Genomic DNA, 16415 nt, shown 5'->3' with positions numbered 1-16415 from the left:
TTAGGTCTGTTTAGAGAACTGGGATTAGGCTGGAAAGATTTTGTTGGGAACAAAGGATGGAGTAAATCTTCTCTGTGTGCAGTGAAGGACTGAGGAGAAGGGAAAGGGAATATTTATAAACTATGTTAGTATTTCACCCAAACTGGGGGGAAGCAGTGATGTCCATGTTGTCCTACAGAACTGCTTCAGTTATGAGCGAGAAAGGAAACTACTTTTTATCTTCTTGCCATTTTTACCAGGCAGAAGTGGGACATCATCTTTCCCTCCCCAAAGCACTCCAGGCACATGGGAGCAACTCAGTGCCGGCCCAGTTCTAACAACATTCGAGAGCTTTAAGTATTACTAACAACTCTACTCTCTCTTGATTGCAAATATTCACCCCTACAGACCCTGACAGGCGAGACAAAAAAAAAGAAAAAAAAAAAAGGAATTTGTACATACGGCTTTATCCCAAGAAACAATTTTCCCTTCCCGGCTCTCAGAGCCCGCTCCAGGCTGCAGTTCCCCGTTCCTGTGCACGTGTGGTGGTGATGTGCAGCTCCCGAGCACCAATATCGCTACACGTGGGTTCATTCCTGCTCTGCAGTGGCGCTCCCGGTCACCGGGTGACAGCAGCGAGTCACCCAGGTCCCGCTCTCACGTGCCCCCGCTCGGATTCCTCCCACAAAATTCAGGGTTTGCTCCTGGACAAAAGCCGCCAGCACAGAAAAAGGACTTGGGGGCCTTTCCCTGCCCAGGATCCACCTGGAATACCGGGGCTCCGTGTTTTCCATCCTATGGACAAGAGATGTGATTTTCTTTCTGGATCCCATTGCTGGAATTTCGATTCCACCTCCAAAATTGCATATAAGCAAGGATTGCTGCCACACAGGAGGCGTGGTGCTGGGAACAGTTGGAAGTGCCCTGAAATGGAGGGGAACCCACTGATTTAAGCCCTTAAAATGATGAAAAAGGGTGAGTTTCCTTCAATTTAACCCCTTAAAATGAGAGAAAAAGGAGGGGTTTGCCTTCATTTAAATCAACCCTCATGCTGTCACATACAGTGCAGTAACCATGCTTCCTCAATATCTCTTTATCTTCTGAACAAAACTGTACTGTCAGCTTGTATTCTTTATCATTTTTTTCTAAGTGATAACAGGTCTTAGTTGCTCCAGCAAAATTAAAACATAGAACTTGTGCCAATGACACCATGGCCTTGAACTTTGAAGCAGAAATACTTGTAAAACAATAAACATCTACCCCCCTTTCAGAAAAAAAACTTGATTATTAATGGGAAGGAGTTGCAGTGACTATCTCCCCTTCTATCTTTTCCTGGATTGGAAATGACCTCTGAAATGGAGCATCTCGTTCAATTTGTCTTGCTTCAGTAATTTACAACAAACCTTTGAACAGCGAGACTTGTTTATTTCTGGACACCTGTTAACATTAAAGGCTTTTCCCAGTCTAGCACGGAGACTACCACAATCAGCCATCCTGAATCATCTGGACAAAACATGAAATTCATTGGCTTAGATGTTTCTTTCTTCATCCTCTCCACCCTCAGTGCTCTTTGGAATGCAGGTGAGTGATTTTTGAATATTTTGCTGCTTTTAAGTGCAAACCTTTTTGACTTCTCTACTTTAGAATACAAACCTTGGTAAGAAATTGCTGATACCATCTTTACAAGCTAAAGCAAAGGCACACAGGCCCAGCTTTTACCTGAATGGTGTCATTTTCAATCCCTTCCTCTATAGTCTCCAGCAGGTCAGTGGATCTCTTCTGTAAATAAACAGACAATGTGGAGAATGCAGTAAATTTATTTAAAGAGAGAGAAAAACTTTTTAGCATCCCATATTAAACAAGGGAAGTTTTCATTTCCCTTCTTTGCATTTTCCCATGCTTGTTCTTCACCACCCACCTTGATCCCTGCCTTTCTTTTTGCTTGTGTCCTCCCAAAGAATCAATCTTTAGTTACTTCCTCATAATTGGTTCCAATTTTGCAAGATCCATGTCCAAATTTAGAATTTCTGATACTTGCCTAGATCATCTCAGCATTGCATGGTATTCTTGATATAGCTCCCAAGCTATAGTGGAATCCTTGCCAGATTCCACTTCCCAAAAGGTCCTCAGTGCTCCCAGCTGTCTGTGAAGCTTGTCAACTCAATTCCCCCTTAACTGCTTATAAAATCCAGCTATTCTTGACAGTGTTGCTGTAATGTCTGTCTTCTCACTGTTTTATTTGTTGAGTAGTTAACCTACTCACCTGTCTGTGTACCCAGAGCTCATAACACCTGCCTTGTTAAAGCCAGACTCAAATGAAATGCACAAAACAAAGACATTTCAGTAGCTCTTAAGGAACTTGTGTTGGAGTCCATTTCATTGCTGATATATTAACTTTCCAAGAACACTGGCTGTCAGTTCTTACTGATTCCCATGTAGGGTTGATGGTGAGGGACCCCTGTTCTGGTATGTTTAAGACTTATTTTCAAAAATAAATATAATTAGTGACAGTCACTGTGGGGCTGCTCTGGAGATTTATGTGTCTGTTACATGTAAAAATACACATAGAATTCATGAAATGGTGTAGTGGCTGGCAGGTAAATAAATGTATTTTGCTATTCAAAATGGAGCAACCTTAATATGCAGGTGGTTACAACCTTCACCTAAGTATATTCCTAAACTAACATAACCAGCCTGTTTTATTTACTTAGAGCAGTCCTTTGGGTGATGTACTTGTGCCTCTAGAGAACATCTAGAAGAATTCAATAACATTCCTGACTCTTTTTTTTTTCTTCCTTTAACAAGGAGCTCAAGACTCTTGTGCACAACAATGTGGGAAGCTGCTTGATACCTGTTCTTGCCAGGTGACATGCCAGTCCTTGGGGAGATGCTGTCCTGATTATACAGAATTCTGTCTTCAAATTTCTCCGTACTCAGGATCTCTTATGGGAGGCAAAGACTTTTTGATTACCAACACAACTTTTTATACCTCTTCTGTGATAAAATGCAGGTGGGCCATGATTTTATATTCTTCTGCCAAAAGGAGGAGAAACTTCATAATCTCACTCTCCAACAATAGGCAATTACCACAAAACAAGACTCACTATACAGGAATGAAAACTTTGTAAAGTTGTTAGAATCCTGAAATGTACAAAAGTTCTGCTCAGCCTCAAGGATACCTGTTGACTGTATTTCTACACAGGATTCTTTCTCTTAGGCTGAGTTATTGTGTGGTACAATCATGACTCTGCTCATTTTTCCCTTAACACATTAAAATGGTGAGTTTTTGAAAAGAGTTTCCTTTCAGGGCACTTGATTGTCAATATTTCTTTAGCATTTCCCTTTGTGGGAAAGAAGTATTTATTTCTTGATCTGAATGAGAAAACAGCAAGTCAAAAATGTAGGTAGGACACCTGAAGTTTTTTCTGCAAGAAAAAGCTGTGGATCCTAAATGTGTCAGCCTGTACCTACTTGGCTGCACTTAGCACGTGCAATACATACAGTACACTGAATTTTGATGACCCCAATGTTGTGCTATTATTTCCACAGAAGGTTTTGAGTGAGATTTTGGAGTCCTTCCCATCTGGATAACAGTACTTGAAAAAGTTTTCAATTCTTTATTTAGAAAACCTTTGACCAAGGCATTCATTCTGTAGAACACAACTGTGTAATTTGAAGTACCTACAGAGTTACATAATTATAGCCAAGGCAAATTTCAGTGCAGACAAGCAAAGGTACTATTTCCTGGCAGACCCCAGCTCCCTCTGACACTTGGAGTAGATATGCAGTCCCCATATATCAGTCTTGAAGAGTCACAGGTGGGGTTGTACCCTAGGACACTGGGCAAGAGCCCTAACTGGAATCAAATGGTTAAATAAAAAGCAATGTGTTCAGGGTTAACCTTTGCAACAGAGTTCCAGAACAGCATGAAATTACTTTCGTCACTTTCACAGGACTTACCAGGTTAAAAAAAAAAAAAAAAAAAAAAAAAAAAAAAAAAAAAAAAAAAAAAAAAAAAAAAAAATCAGAAATTTGCAATAACTGTGCATCTTGGTCATTGTTGGCCACCCTGTAATCCTAATAATGCTATAACATTATCTTCCTCTTCCTGTTGCCCCTTTGTTGCTAATTTATCATGTCTCCCTCCCCCAGTAATTAAATAGCAAATTGAAAGTTTGTGGATTGCTGTATATTTGTGCAGTTCACAGCAGAATTCACATTGATGTAATGAACAGATTTTTCCAGTTTATATTTCCTGCTACAAGCAAAATAGCCCCAGACGTGAAATGATCCACACATGACACAGGGTTGCTTGTTGAAACACATTCAGAATTTTCCTTCTATCTATGGTGACACTGAAAAGTGTTTTCAACATCTACAGGTTCAAGCAGCAAATCATAACCAGTGGTTATGTTGACAAGGATGGAAGAGGCCACTGCATCTCCCCGTTGCTTTATGAGACTGGTTTTATCCCTTTTGAAGTTTCTACAGATGATGGGTCAACATTTCCCTACTCTGGAACTTGGTTATCAGGTTACTTAAATCTACAGCATCCCTCTTCTTCCTGTATTCTTCCTCCGTGCATGCAAGATTATATGTTTTTTCCTTTGGATCAGTTTTATTCTTCCTTAGCAGGCCTCAGAGAAGAAAGTCTTGCGGGCCTCATGTTAATTCATCTTTTGAGATATGAACTTTCACAGCAATTGAGTAGCAGCAGCATCATTAACTGATAAAAAGTCCTGCTTAAAAATGAGGTTGACCAAAACAGTTCCCACTTCATCCCTATTTCTATTCCTTTTTGTCCCCCCTTCAAATAATTGCATTGTGGTGTTGCAATCTAAGGACTGCAAATACTAGTAAGGGTTGCATTCTCTCAGTTTCAGCTTATTCTTTTCATGTCATGCATCCTGTGCTGTGTGAAACATTCCCAGGGGAAATACTGCTAAATCTTAAATAATGTAGTAGCACTTTTTAAAGGACTATGCAAAGCCAAAATGTCATTAGCCCCCTTTTTCTGCTCTGCAATGCAGTACATCACAACAAAGTTTCAGATGGAGAAAAATGCACATTGGTAAATGAGACAAAATGGCAATACTATGGCACCCCCAACACTGGTGGAAACTTAACTCTTACCTGGACACAGCAGACACTTCCAACAACCCACGTCAACATAGAAGTCTGGGGATACCAGGAAACAGGTAAGTGACCCTTTTCCTGCCTGTGCATAAGCATTTATCACACACATAATTTATGCGCAGAGCTCTGCACAGCTTGTGATCACATTCACTGAGGCCTCAGGAAGACACCTGCAAGGATAAATAACTGATGACAATAATGTCAGCTTTTCCTCTTCATGTACATATGGGTGGAGACATCTAATTTCAATCTTGTGGCAATTGTTCTTTTCCAGCATCCAAAACCATTTTCTTCCTCTATCCAACAGGTGACAGTTATTCAGAAGACTGGATGGCTGAATGGAAATACCTTTATACTTTGGCAAGAGGAATTCCCAATACAGGGAAATATTCTTTCATTCCTGTACCCGCAGAAGGAAATTACAGTACATGGGACTTTGGAATGTTGAGAATTATACCCAGCAACTATTTGGACGGGCAGAGGCAAGTGCATCACAACTTATAGTAATAATAACTACCTTAGAAGGTGTTGTCTCCTTTGGCATTCAAAACTGAGACTCAAGCTTCATTTCATGTGAAAAAATGGGGAGAAAACTGGAAGGTCAAAAGTGAGAAAAACTCATGGGCCAACATAAAGACAGTTTACTAAGAGAGAGGAGCATGGAGGAAGAATCACAGAGTCTGCCACAAGCAGACTGATGCACAGTCAGTCACCCAGTAAGGGCTGCTTTGGAAAAACACCCCTGGAGTTTTATTGATGGAGATGATGGTCCTTTGGTCAGTTTGGGTTGGCTGTCAGGGCTGTGTTCCCTCTCTAGGGCCAGCATGAGAAACAGAGAAGACCTTGACACAGTGTCAGCCTTGCTCAGCAGCAGCTCAGACACTAGTGTGTTATCAGCACTGTTTTGGTCACAAATCTAAAATGTGGCTGCTATGAAAAGAATTACTCCAGCCAAACCCATACTCTCACCAGACTAGGATCTGCTCATTCTTCTGTTTTGTCATAGCTGTGAAGGAGTCCCTAATTGTGGAACTCTAGTACTGCAGCCACAGGCCTTCCTCTTCTATTTTGTATGTAGGCTTTTGCATTCCTTCAAATTTTATGCACATTTCATTTTATTTCATTGCATATTTCTCCATGATTTTTGGTGAACTACCTGTGTAAGTGCTCTATGGATATTCCTTCTTAATTCTTCCACGTCTGCAGATTTGATGTAGATGGTGTAGACTCTGAGTATATAAATGCCACCTCTTCAGTGTTACAACACATTGCTAATATGTCAGAACCTTTTTTAAGATTTAGGAGTCACTACCCAGAGATGGATAACCTTTTCTCCTTCTAGAGGGTTTTTTATTAAACTTTGTATATGATATTTTTTTCATGGAGGGAAAAGCAGAATGGCTTTGGAACATTTCAAGGATTCTGAATGGTTTCTGTAACCATTAGTACTGATATTACTGGGGTGCAGATGTTATGTTTTGTTAAACAATCCAGATATTCTTCATTCTGGCCTAAATGAAATTACAATGTCAGAAGGCATGAATAGAAAACCTGCCTCTAAAAGGATCCATGTAAGACAGAATCATGATTACTAAAATGTATTCTGATTATTGCATACTTGCTGCATGCCATCCTGTCACCTCCTGAATTTGGAAAATTTTGATTTGCCATAACTTTCTGAAGGAAAAACAAAGAAATGGGCTTTGCAATTAAATAATTTGAAATTCAGAAGATGCTTATTAATTGTAATTAGCAATTGAGACACAGTGCTACTGTCAAAATAGTTCTTCTTTAGCTATCAAATCTATTTTTTTTCCAGCAACATTCCATCAATCTGGAGCCCAGAGCATGCATTGGCTTGGCACCTTGAGAAAGACTTCAGAAATGACCCAAAGGCATGGGCAACTCCAAAATGTATTGAATGGGACAGAAAGGAAGAGTTGCTTCCAAACTTCTTGAAAGAAATTACAGACTGCCCTTGCACCTTGGCACAGGCAAGAGCTGACACTGGCAGGTTCCATGTAAGTTATTCATTGATCTCTCTGGCTTATTACAATTCCAGGTCGAAGCTTAAGGAGTGCCAAACTCCACACACAACACTCTTCCCTTTCTAAAAGCCATTTCAAGGAAATTAAATTACATTTAGATTTGCCCAAGTAGCATATTAGATGACAGAGGCAAATGTAGCTTATCTAGGTAGTCTGAATAAAAGTGCCTATAGGATAGGAGGTGGAAATTACATTCAAACAGGGAATTAAAAGTCATTCCAATGGTAGATTGAAGACACTCTATGGAGCTGGGAGCAGGGATGACTTCTTCCAGATCCTACAAGATGATAGTCTGTGTTTGAAGGTGATATCCCATGTTGTAACAAACTATTTCTCCCTATTTTATCATACTTTGCTGCAAACCCTTCTGCTTTGCAGTTCAGAGCTCAAGCCCAGAGCTGTAATCCATTATTTTCTTTATCCTGCTTCCTTCCTCCTTCTCAACTTCACTGTTGTCAAGGAACTGACAAAAGATAAGAAATAAATTGCCATTCAGTCTACACTTTCACTTACACTGCTGATCTGAGAACCAGATGAGAGTGACTTCCTCTCCTATTTATGATACCAAATGATGGCATGTGTTTATGCATTTAAAAAAAATTAGGTAAATCTTGTTACTATTCTGGTTAAGAAGCTTCAAACATGATGCCTACAGTTAAAAGCTTGTGAAGATAAAAAATAGATCTACTGCCTCTGTCTGAGAACACAGGATAAACATTTACTCTGTTGTGTCTGTATTTGTTGTGCACTTACAGCTGAATCCCCACAGGGCTGCATTTGTTCTTCAAGGTCTTTTGTAACAGACTGCAAAATGTTCAGGTCAGACATGTTGCTCCAGACACTTCAGTTTTAAATTCACCATTTTTCCTATCAATCCATGCTATTCAAGACACAACCAGCTCATGTCAACTTTACACAGATGTCAGATACAAAGGGTGGGAACAGAATGTAAGAACAGAGTGGACAGTGAGGAAAGAACCCCATTAAGTGTGAACATTGATCTTTTTCAGACAGATTATGGCTGCGACATTGAAAAGGGGAGTGTGTGTACTTATCATCCTGGTGCTGTGCATTGTGTAAGAGCCATTCAAGCCAGGTAAAGAAAAATTTTTAAACTGTATTTTTTTTATTAGTCCTTTCACCTCAGAGACAGCAGCATCACGGAAGTCAGGGGTGAAGTCTAACTGGACATCAGATAAAGCTTGGCAACAGAAATATTTAGCTGTAGCCCTAAAAAGGCAATAAGTAACCTTAAATAGAAATGGACCCCACGGTGCTAAATGAGGATTTTCTTGCTGCTTTTCCCAATCAGTCCCCAGTATGGGGCTGGACAGCAGTGCTGCTATGACTCCACGGGAACCCAAATCCTCACTTACGACTCCACCGGAGGCAGCACACCTGATCGAGGGCATGACTGGGGTTCACCACCTTTCTTGAAGCCTCCCCGGATACCTGGCTTTTCCCACTGGCTTTACGATGTTATCAGCTTCTATTACTGCTGCCTGTGGTCTGATAATTGTGACTTCTATATGAAAAGGCGGCCCTCTAGTGACTGCAGGACGTACCGCCCGTCCCGAGCTGGTAAGGGCTACAAAATTTTCCTTATTTTTGATACAGTGTTGGCTTTTAGAATATTTGTATATGTGCATATATGAATTGACAATGGTGAGGGTACAATGTCCTGTAGAAAAATTCTGTGGAAGGTTTCTATTGATCTGTCACTTACAAAATCTGTATGTGTTTTTTGATTGTGCTGCTGCTGAGCATCTCGCTCACCCCTAGAACCTAAACAGCCAAAGCAGAGTAGTCAATGTCCACGACTTTATATCATCTGGGTGTACTTCTTCAGAAAAAAAGGTGGTTAGAGATGGTTAATGACAGTTTGGAAGTAGCTAGAAAAGCCATCATGATGAGAAATACTCATATCAAATAAGAAAGATTTACAATTTACAGTGTGTCTGGTTTTCTCCTGGTTGCTTTTATCTCAGTCTTCAAGTCTTGCCATACCTCTGTTGCAACCATATGTTTTGCCTTCCATGCTGCTGAGATGTCCAGCCGGACTTGGCCTCCCATAAAGAAGTGCAAAGAAGCAGCAGTTTGCCTCAAGAAAAAAGGAGAAAAGTGTAGAAGGCATTGTATTGGGTAGTTAGGGGTCATGAGTGAGTGGTTTGGCTGCTTAAAGAAACCCCATCAAAAGTCTTGGCAGAAGCAGGGTTTGATGTGAATTTAGGAAAATACAACTTGCTGGTAAGGTGTGTTGTATTAGTTACTATACAGATTAAAGCATATAAAAGAAGATAAATTAGAAGCAATTTGGAGCAATTTACATGGAAGTTAGAATAGGAATAAGGATGAAAGAATATGGATGCAAAGATAAGGTAATTGCCCTGTATTCATGTCAAAATCTCCCCATATACTGCATGTGACACTGACTTCTAGCCTCTTTCCTTTCTCATGACCTTGAGGAGTAACAGGTTGTGATTTTTGCTTGTTCTTAATTCTCTTTTTGAATTTTTTTTTTTTTAAATAGCATCTGCTTTTGGGGATCCTCATTTCCTTACATTTGATGGTCTGAACTTCACCTTCAATGGCCTAGGAGAATACACATTGGTAGAGTCTGATCTCACACTCCTGAGAGTGCAAGGGAGGACACAGCAGGCACGCTTTCCCAATGGTAAGTTGGTAAGAGAGGAAGCAAAGCTTCTGAGCTTGTTTGATTTGCACTTTGCAGCAATCCTCCTGTTGTCTCTAGTCTTCTTTTTTGGCCATTTGTGAATGGACACCATCCTGAAGATAATCAGAAAGCAGACATTTTCAGGAAAAAACTTCCCAATCAGAGTGTAATTGCTAGTTTTATTGGGTGTGAGTAAGGAAAGTAAGGTTTTCTACTGTGTTGAAGAGCTCAAAAAAACCCCTTATTTTTCATCAATAATGAAACATAACACCAGTTCTAGAAATCAGTCAATAGGCACAGCTGCCAGCTGATGCATTTTGATGGCATTATTGTTTTTGGTTTTTTTTTATTTTATTTGGAAGAAACTGGGGCTCAGGCGACAGGCTTGTCTGCAGTGGCCATGCAGGAGAACAACTCTGATGTGATTGAAGTGCGCTACTCTGAGGATTTGAGCCTGGAGGTCCTCTTGAACCAGAGGGTTCTCAACTTCTCTGAACAAACTTGGATGGACTTGAAAGGTTAGTTACACAATCAGCCTTGTAAGCAATTCTATTCTGATGAAGCCCATGGACAGTTAAAAGTATCTCTAGGTGCATGCATTTTAACTCACTTCTCAGCATCCTTTTGTGAAGGATATTTTAACAGGTGACTTCAATGTCCATGCTTTCTATGTCCCCTTTCACTTGTTTGTAGAGCAATGGTTTTCTTTCTCATCTTGTGGACAGTGAATGGAATTAAAAACTCTGTCCTCTACATTCTGCTTTGAGCTTACTGCACCTAATGCAATGAAGCCTACCAAATAAAATTAAATATAGTGAAATATAACTAAAATATAACTGAATTTCACATTTACCTGTTGGGAACTCTCTCAGTAAGTCAGATATTATTCCTCTATTCTTCTGCCAAAAAGACTATTAAAATTGACTTTTTGTCCGATGGGGCTGTGATAATTTGATTAGTCTTTATGATAATTTGACAAATATTCATCATACATCACTTCAATTTTAACAGTAATCCCCCTATTCAGCAGAGGAAAATTTCTGTGGCTAGCAATTAGTATTCCTCACATGGCTGAAGAGCGGGTGGAAGGCTACACTGACAAGGAGCTGCAGAAACAGAGATGCAGGGAGGGAAAAAAAATGGAAGGGACATGACCTGGAGAAGAAGCCAGATTAGGAAAGTGTTGACAAGATAAGAGAGAAGGAGAGGAAAACTGTTAATACTTAGAGCAATGCTTCCAGCTCACAGCCACTGTCTGATGTAGATATCCCCTATCTTTAAGCTTCTGGTCTGGGACACTGGCAGGAGGCATTTTATATCAACAGTGGACCTTTCTTTGCTATCACTCTCTAGTGGCCATCTTATCACAATTGTAGTGTGAAGGTGTGGCTTCCCTTTAAATGCTTCTCAGAGTGCAGCTCAGAGTGGAGGGGAAAAAAGCTGTATGAAAAATGGTTAAAACTGATGATTTTAACTGATGCTAAAACACAACAATTTTTTCACTATGGATGATTAGCTATTTTCTCCTTTTCCTCTCATTGTTATAGGTCTCTTCCTCTATTCTACACCTGATCGAAACATCACAGTGATGTTCTCTTCTGGGTCTGGAGTGGAAATAAGAGGAAGTGGAGGATTTCTGTCCCTGACAGTTCTGCTTCCAGAAAAGTTAATTAATCACACATGGGGTCTCTTCGGGGTAATGAATGGCAATCCAGAGGATGACTACACCTTCAAGAATAAAACCACCATGTCAATTCATGCAAGTCCCCAGCAGGTGTTTGAGTTTGGAGCTAGCTGTAAGTAATTTCTCTGGTTTATTTTTCTAAACAGCTCATAATTTAAGGAGTAAGAAATGAAGCCTGTGCCAAGCAACCAGTACTGGGGGAAGAGAAGGGAGTAAGAGAAAGATGCCCTCCTCTACCCATGTGGGGAGTGAAACCATGATGGAGTGTTCAGCACTTTGTTCCATCCAGAGTCAGACCTTGTATTTGACAGTTTACACTTTCAGAATACAATCTACTATGGTCAGCTAAACACAGCATTAGCAGACTACAGTGTTACAAAAGTACAGCAAAAGCCAGGGCCAGCTGTGTTTTCCCAAATATTAGCAAGGTTTCATCATGTGCCATGCTGACAATTTAGAAAATCATTTATTAAATCACAATTTAATAATTGTTCTTTCTCTGTCTCCCAAGGGGCCATTGAAAATCGAACTTCTCTCTTTACTTACGACACGGAGTTCTTACTGAACAGTTTCTTTTATGGGGAAAAGCACAATGCTTCCTTTCTGCCCGTGTTCTCCCCTCATGAAGACCCTGCTGATCCCCTGGTAGAACAGATGGTCTCACGCTGTGGCTCTGACCCGTTCTGCAGATTTGATGTCCTGACAACAAGGAACCTTCAAGTGGGAAGTTCCACAAGACTTTCCCATGAGAATCACAAGCTGCTGGTAGAACATCTAGAGCCAGGTGATACAACATTCCACAAAACATCATTACAGAATAACAGGATATTTTGAGGTGGAAGGGACCCACTGGGATCATCAGGTCCAAACCTTATGTGAACGACCCATTGGGAACATCACTACAGTTATTTCTACAGGATAGAATTGCCACTAAAATGCTGTTTGAATCATTGTAAAGGAGATTTGCTGGTCCAAATCCTAAATACTCTAACCAGATATGTCTCTTTTATTAGTGATCTCTTGTGGCTGGCTGGAACATCCAACCAATGGAAAAAAGAATGATACTAACTACCTGCTGGGTTCAACCATCAATTTCACCTGCAATCAGGGCTATGAACTCACGGGGTCGCAGGAAAGAACTTGCCAGATGTCAGGAGCCTGGTCAGGAGACACACCCCAGTGCAGCCCCGTAACAGGTCTGTCACCTTTTAGATATCATTCTTTATCACTTAAAAATCATCATCAAGAACAAGGCAATCTCAGTATAACATGATTGATGGTCCTTGACAAAACCAACTTCTCTTACTTGGTAAAATATTGGACATGTTTGAATGTTTGAATTTCTAGAAAGACAATTATTCAAATCTACATAACAGGTGACGTCTAGTGTTTTTGTGTTTTGGTGGAGGTTTAAAAGTTTTTGTTTTATCAATGGGTACAAGTACTTGAAGGGTGGGTGAAAAGAGGATGGAGCCAGATTTTTTTCAGTGATGCCCAGAGACAAGACCAGAGGCCACAGGCATGCTCTCAGAAGCTTCCCTCTGAACACCAGAAACCCCTTTTTTACTGTGATTATGATTAACACAGCTTGCCCAGAGAAATTACAGAGTCGCTCTCCCTGGAGATTTTCAAAAGTTGTCAGGTCATGGTCCTGGGCAACTCTGGGTGGTCTTGCTTTAACAGGGGAGTTGGACAAAATGACTTCCAGAGGTCCCATCCCACCTCAACTGTTCTGTGATTCAAGAGCAGACACAGCCCACACTCATTGAACATTTTCACTTTTTTTCTCTAAAATATTATGTTCTCTCAAAACATAATTCTATTATTCTATAGCAGTAGAAGTATTGTGAATGATGCAATAGTATTTAGTATAAATAACATAGATTTATTACCCCTCTTGTGTTACTACTGATAGATTATCAATGAGCCTGGGATTGCTGGATTTAGTGGCAGTGTATTAGCATAGGCTGTCTCTATGATTTACAGAAAATGGCCCAAAATTTTCTTTTTATTCATTCACCACATACTCTCCAAATGTCCTCAAGATGGCAATATTTCAAAGCACCAGGGTGATGCAAGGCCAGATGGCATATTGAAGCACTTTTAATGCTGAGTTAATAGTTCCCAAAAGCACTCATCAAATAATTCATACTAACAGATTCTTCATTCTGAGACCCTTCTAAAGAAATGTGGAAAATGCACTTCCCATCAGCAACGAATTCTTGTCATGCTGGCACATTTCATCAGCTTCTGCTGGCCTGTACCAATGGCTTGTACATTTCTAATGCAGTTCTGAACTTAGTAATATTTGTAAGATGAACTGCAGTGAGTTTAGGCAGCAGAAAATTTTGCAAAGGATAGATTTTTAAAAGGCAGTGGCAAAACATTCTGCCAAGCTGAAAGCTAAGTATATTTTTCCACTGCTGCCATCAACCACATACATACTGGATAAGAGCCAGTCGGTCTCAATAAGCAAAACAGATGCTGACATTTACACTAGCAAAAGGGGGACAGAAAGGCAGCCCTGTGAGATCAGAGGAAAGGAGCTGGAAGACATAAAGTGACCGACTGCATTCAAAATGATGGAGACGTAGCACAGCTTTGTGGATGAGCAAACAAAACCCACAATGTTTTCCAATGCTTTCCTGAAAGATGACAAAGAAAAACAAGGTGTGAGAGAATTTTATTGATCTGATTGCGACAGAGAATTTCCTTATTATTTGATATTTGGTGTTCTAGTTAATTTGCAATGTGAACCAAAATTGATGAGTTTTATTAGCCTCAGGAAGTTGGAGTATGGCGATGCTGTCCACAGCAGCAGGATACTGACAATGCCAACAACTGATCAACACAATATAAGATATTAATTTCTCCATTCTTTTTTTCTTACTGCTAGGCCCTAATAATGGCATTTGCATCTAGCCTTGTTTCTCCTTCTTCCATAAGAAGAAGAGGTCAGTGTTTGTCTGAGAAGGCTATTTTATTGACAGGCCCAGGTCTCTACAGAGAAGACAGGCAATACGGTTCAAACTTCCCTTCACTTATATCTAAACTTCTCACATTTTTATAGCATGGACAGCTAGTGCTTCTTTTCCACTAAATACATTTCTGGCTCTGGTCAAAGACATAGTTGAAATCCAGCACCAGTTTTCCTTGTGTTACTTCTCTATTTGGCTATTTTCTCTATTCTCCATCCCACGAGCTTTCTCTTCTCTAGTACAGGAAAAAGTCCTTGTGTTGTCAAAATCTATTGTTCCTGAGGTTAGTTTTCTTCATTGTTTTTCTCTTTACACAGCAACATGTTGCTGTTTCACTAACAGCCATTTTATCAAGTCCTGTGACAGAGATGTTCTTGACACCAGGAAAATGCTGACAAAATTAATGGACAGCCCTTCCCAGTTTCTGGGTGCCTGAATGGGTGACCACTGGTCTAGCCACTGTGATCAGCAGTCACATTTTTACTTTGAGAGTGACCTACTGAACACACTTTCTCAAATTATTTCTTTCATGCTGGTCAAGAGCACAGGGCCCAGCTCTGTGTTATTCTAAGCTTACAGGTGTACTTTTTTTTACAGTGCTGTGTTTGTTACACTTGCTGCAGTTTCGTGGCACATCAGATTCAAGCTCTGTCTTGCAAATCACCAAGGTTTTTTAGTTGCTATATGCATCCATTTTCCAAAGAGAATAGTTGAAATGAAGGCATGGAGACTAGGGAAACTGGATAGGAAAAGAGGTGGAAACAAGAAAATGTAATGCCAGTTATTTTACAAAATCCATTTCGGTATTTTGAAACTTCAAATACAAATTATGTTGTTGGGCCTGCGTATTGTTGTTTTTGAGTTTTGCTTCCGTGGACTAAAGTTTCCATGGAAATCCTCTGCTAATAATTATTTTGCTATGCTTCTAATTACAATCCCACTGCAACTCTTGCCAGTACCACAGCTCTCTTCACAGAATATCACAAAGAGGAAGAACAAAGAAGCCATCCAGCAAAAGCAAAAAAGAGATTCTAAAAATGAGATATAATATCCAGCTAAAAATCATAAGATGGCAATATATGTACATACAGTCTTTTTGAGACAATAATTTGGTGATATTAAGGACAATCTAGGGGTTTTTTGTCTTTTGGGTTATTTTCTCCTTTTTTTTTTCCCCTCCTCTATTTACTTTTAGATTTCCTTTTCCAGGCTCAGGCTCTGTGTAAATACTGTTGGTTTTGAAAAGCTGTTGGAAATCTCATTAGTCTTCTGTGCTTTTTCTAAACACAGAGATTTCACAACAGAGGCAAATCACTACTGGACAAACTACTTTAGCCAGTAGTGGGTTCTCATCACTTGGCAGAGGCTGGGTGACTCCCTGTGAAGGATGTGTAAGCCAAACATGAGGTTGGGAGCCTTGTTCAGAAGCTACTGCATGATGGACCAATGCTTGTGGAACAGTTTATGTATCCCGTTTCTTTCCTTAAACTTCACTATAAACCGAGTTAGCAGCTGAATAATCTGTTCTAGGATCACAGAAGTGTCTGTTATGTCACTCTGCCATCACTGTGTGCTAGGCTGTGGTTTGGGCAGGTGTGACAAAGTGATGGAAGGAAGGGCTGACAAAAATGCAGCCCCAATGTATTAAGGCTCAGACACAAAAAGCAGGGATCATTGTTTCTCCCAGTTAGTTTGCTGCACTCCACATGCTGCCATCTCCTACCTTTACAAATATGTGTAAATTACCATTATGTGTCATGGTAATCTGCCATTGCTTAGTAGAATAAGAAAACAAAACAACAATTTTTATTCAAATTTTATTTCATTTCTGGTTTCTTCCTCTCTTTCAGGTGTTGTTGTTAGGCAGTCACAGAATCAAGTTGACACTTTTCGTGTTTTAGTGTGTTCAAGCTCTC

The 16415-nt window shown here is 40.1% G+C and overlaps 1 protein-coding gene across 1 annotated transcript in view; it reads left to right on the top strand.

Annotated features, from left to right (window-relative positions):
• The first annotated feature begins 467 nt into the window (after nt 1–467).
• KREMEN1 (kringle containing transmembrane protein 1) overlaps nt 468–16415 on the top strand; it is a 41324-nt gene continuing 25376 nt past the window's right edge. Inside the window, exons 1-14 of the mRNA XM_083874278.1 lie at nt 468–954; nt 1443–1560; nt 2785–2989; nt 4361–4512; nt 5010–5177; nt 5423–5597; nt 6935–7136; nt 8174–8259; nt 8476–8744; nt 9694–9837; nt 10200–10355; nt 11385–11633; nt 12033–12305; nt 12535–12717. Of these exons, the coding sequence (XP_083730404.1) occupies nt 1494–1560; nt 2785–2989; nt 4361–4512; nt 5010–5177; nt 5423–5597; nt 6935–7136; nt 8174–8259; nt 8476–8744; nt 9694–9837; nt 10200–10355; nt 11385–11633; nt 12033–12305; nt 12535–12717 (2329 nt within the window). The 5' untranslated portion in view covers nt 468–954; nt 1443–1493. The remainder of the gene's footprint in view (nt 955–1442; nt 1561–2784; nt 2990–4360; nt 4513–5009; nt 5178–5422; nt 5598–6934; nt 7137–8173; nt 8260–8475; nt 8745–9693; nt 9838–10199; nt 10356–11384; nt 11634–12032; nt 12306–12534; nt 12718–16415) is intronic.

Source organism: Zosterops lateralis (assembly GCF_965231275.1).
Source record: "Zosterops lateralis genome assembly, chromosome: 17".
NCBI lineage: Eukaryota > Metazoa > Chordata > Aves > Passeriformes > Zosteropidae > Zosterops > Zosterops lateralis.
Note: the sequence above shows the minus strand (reverse complement) of the source record. Positions and strands in the feature narration are given on the sequence as shown.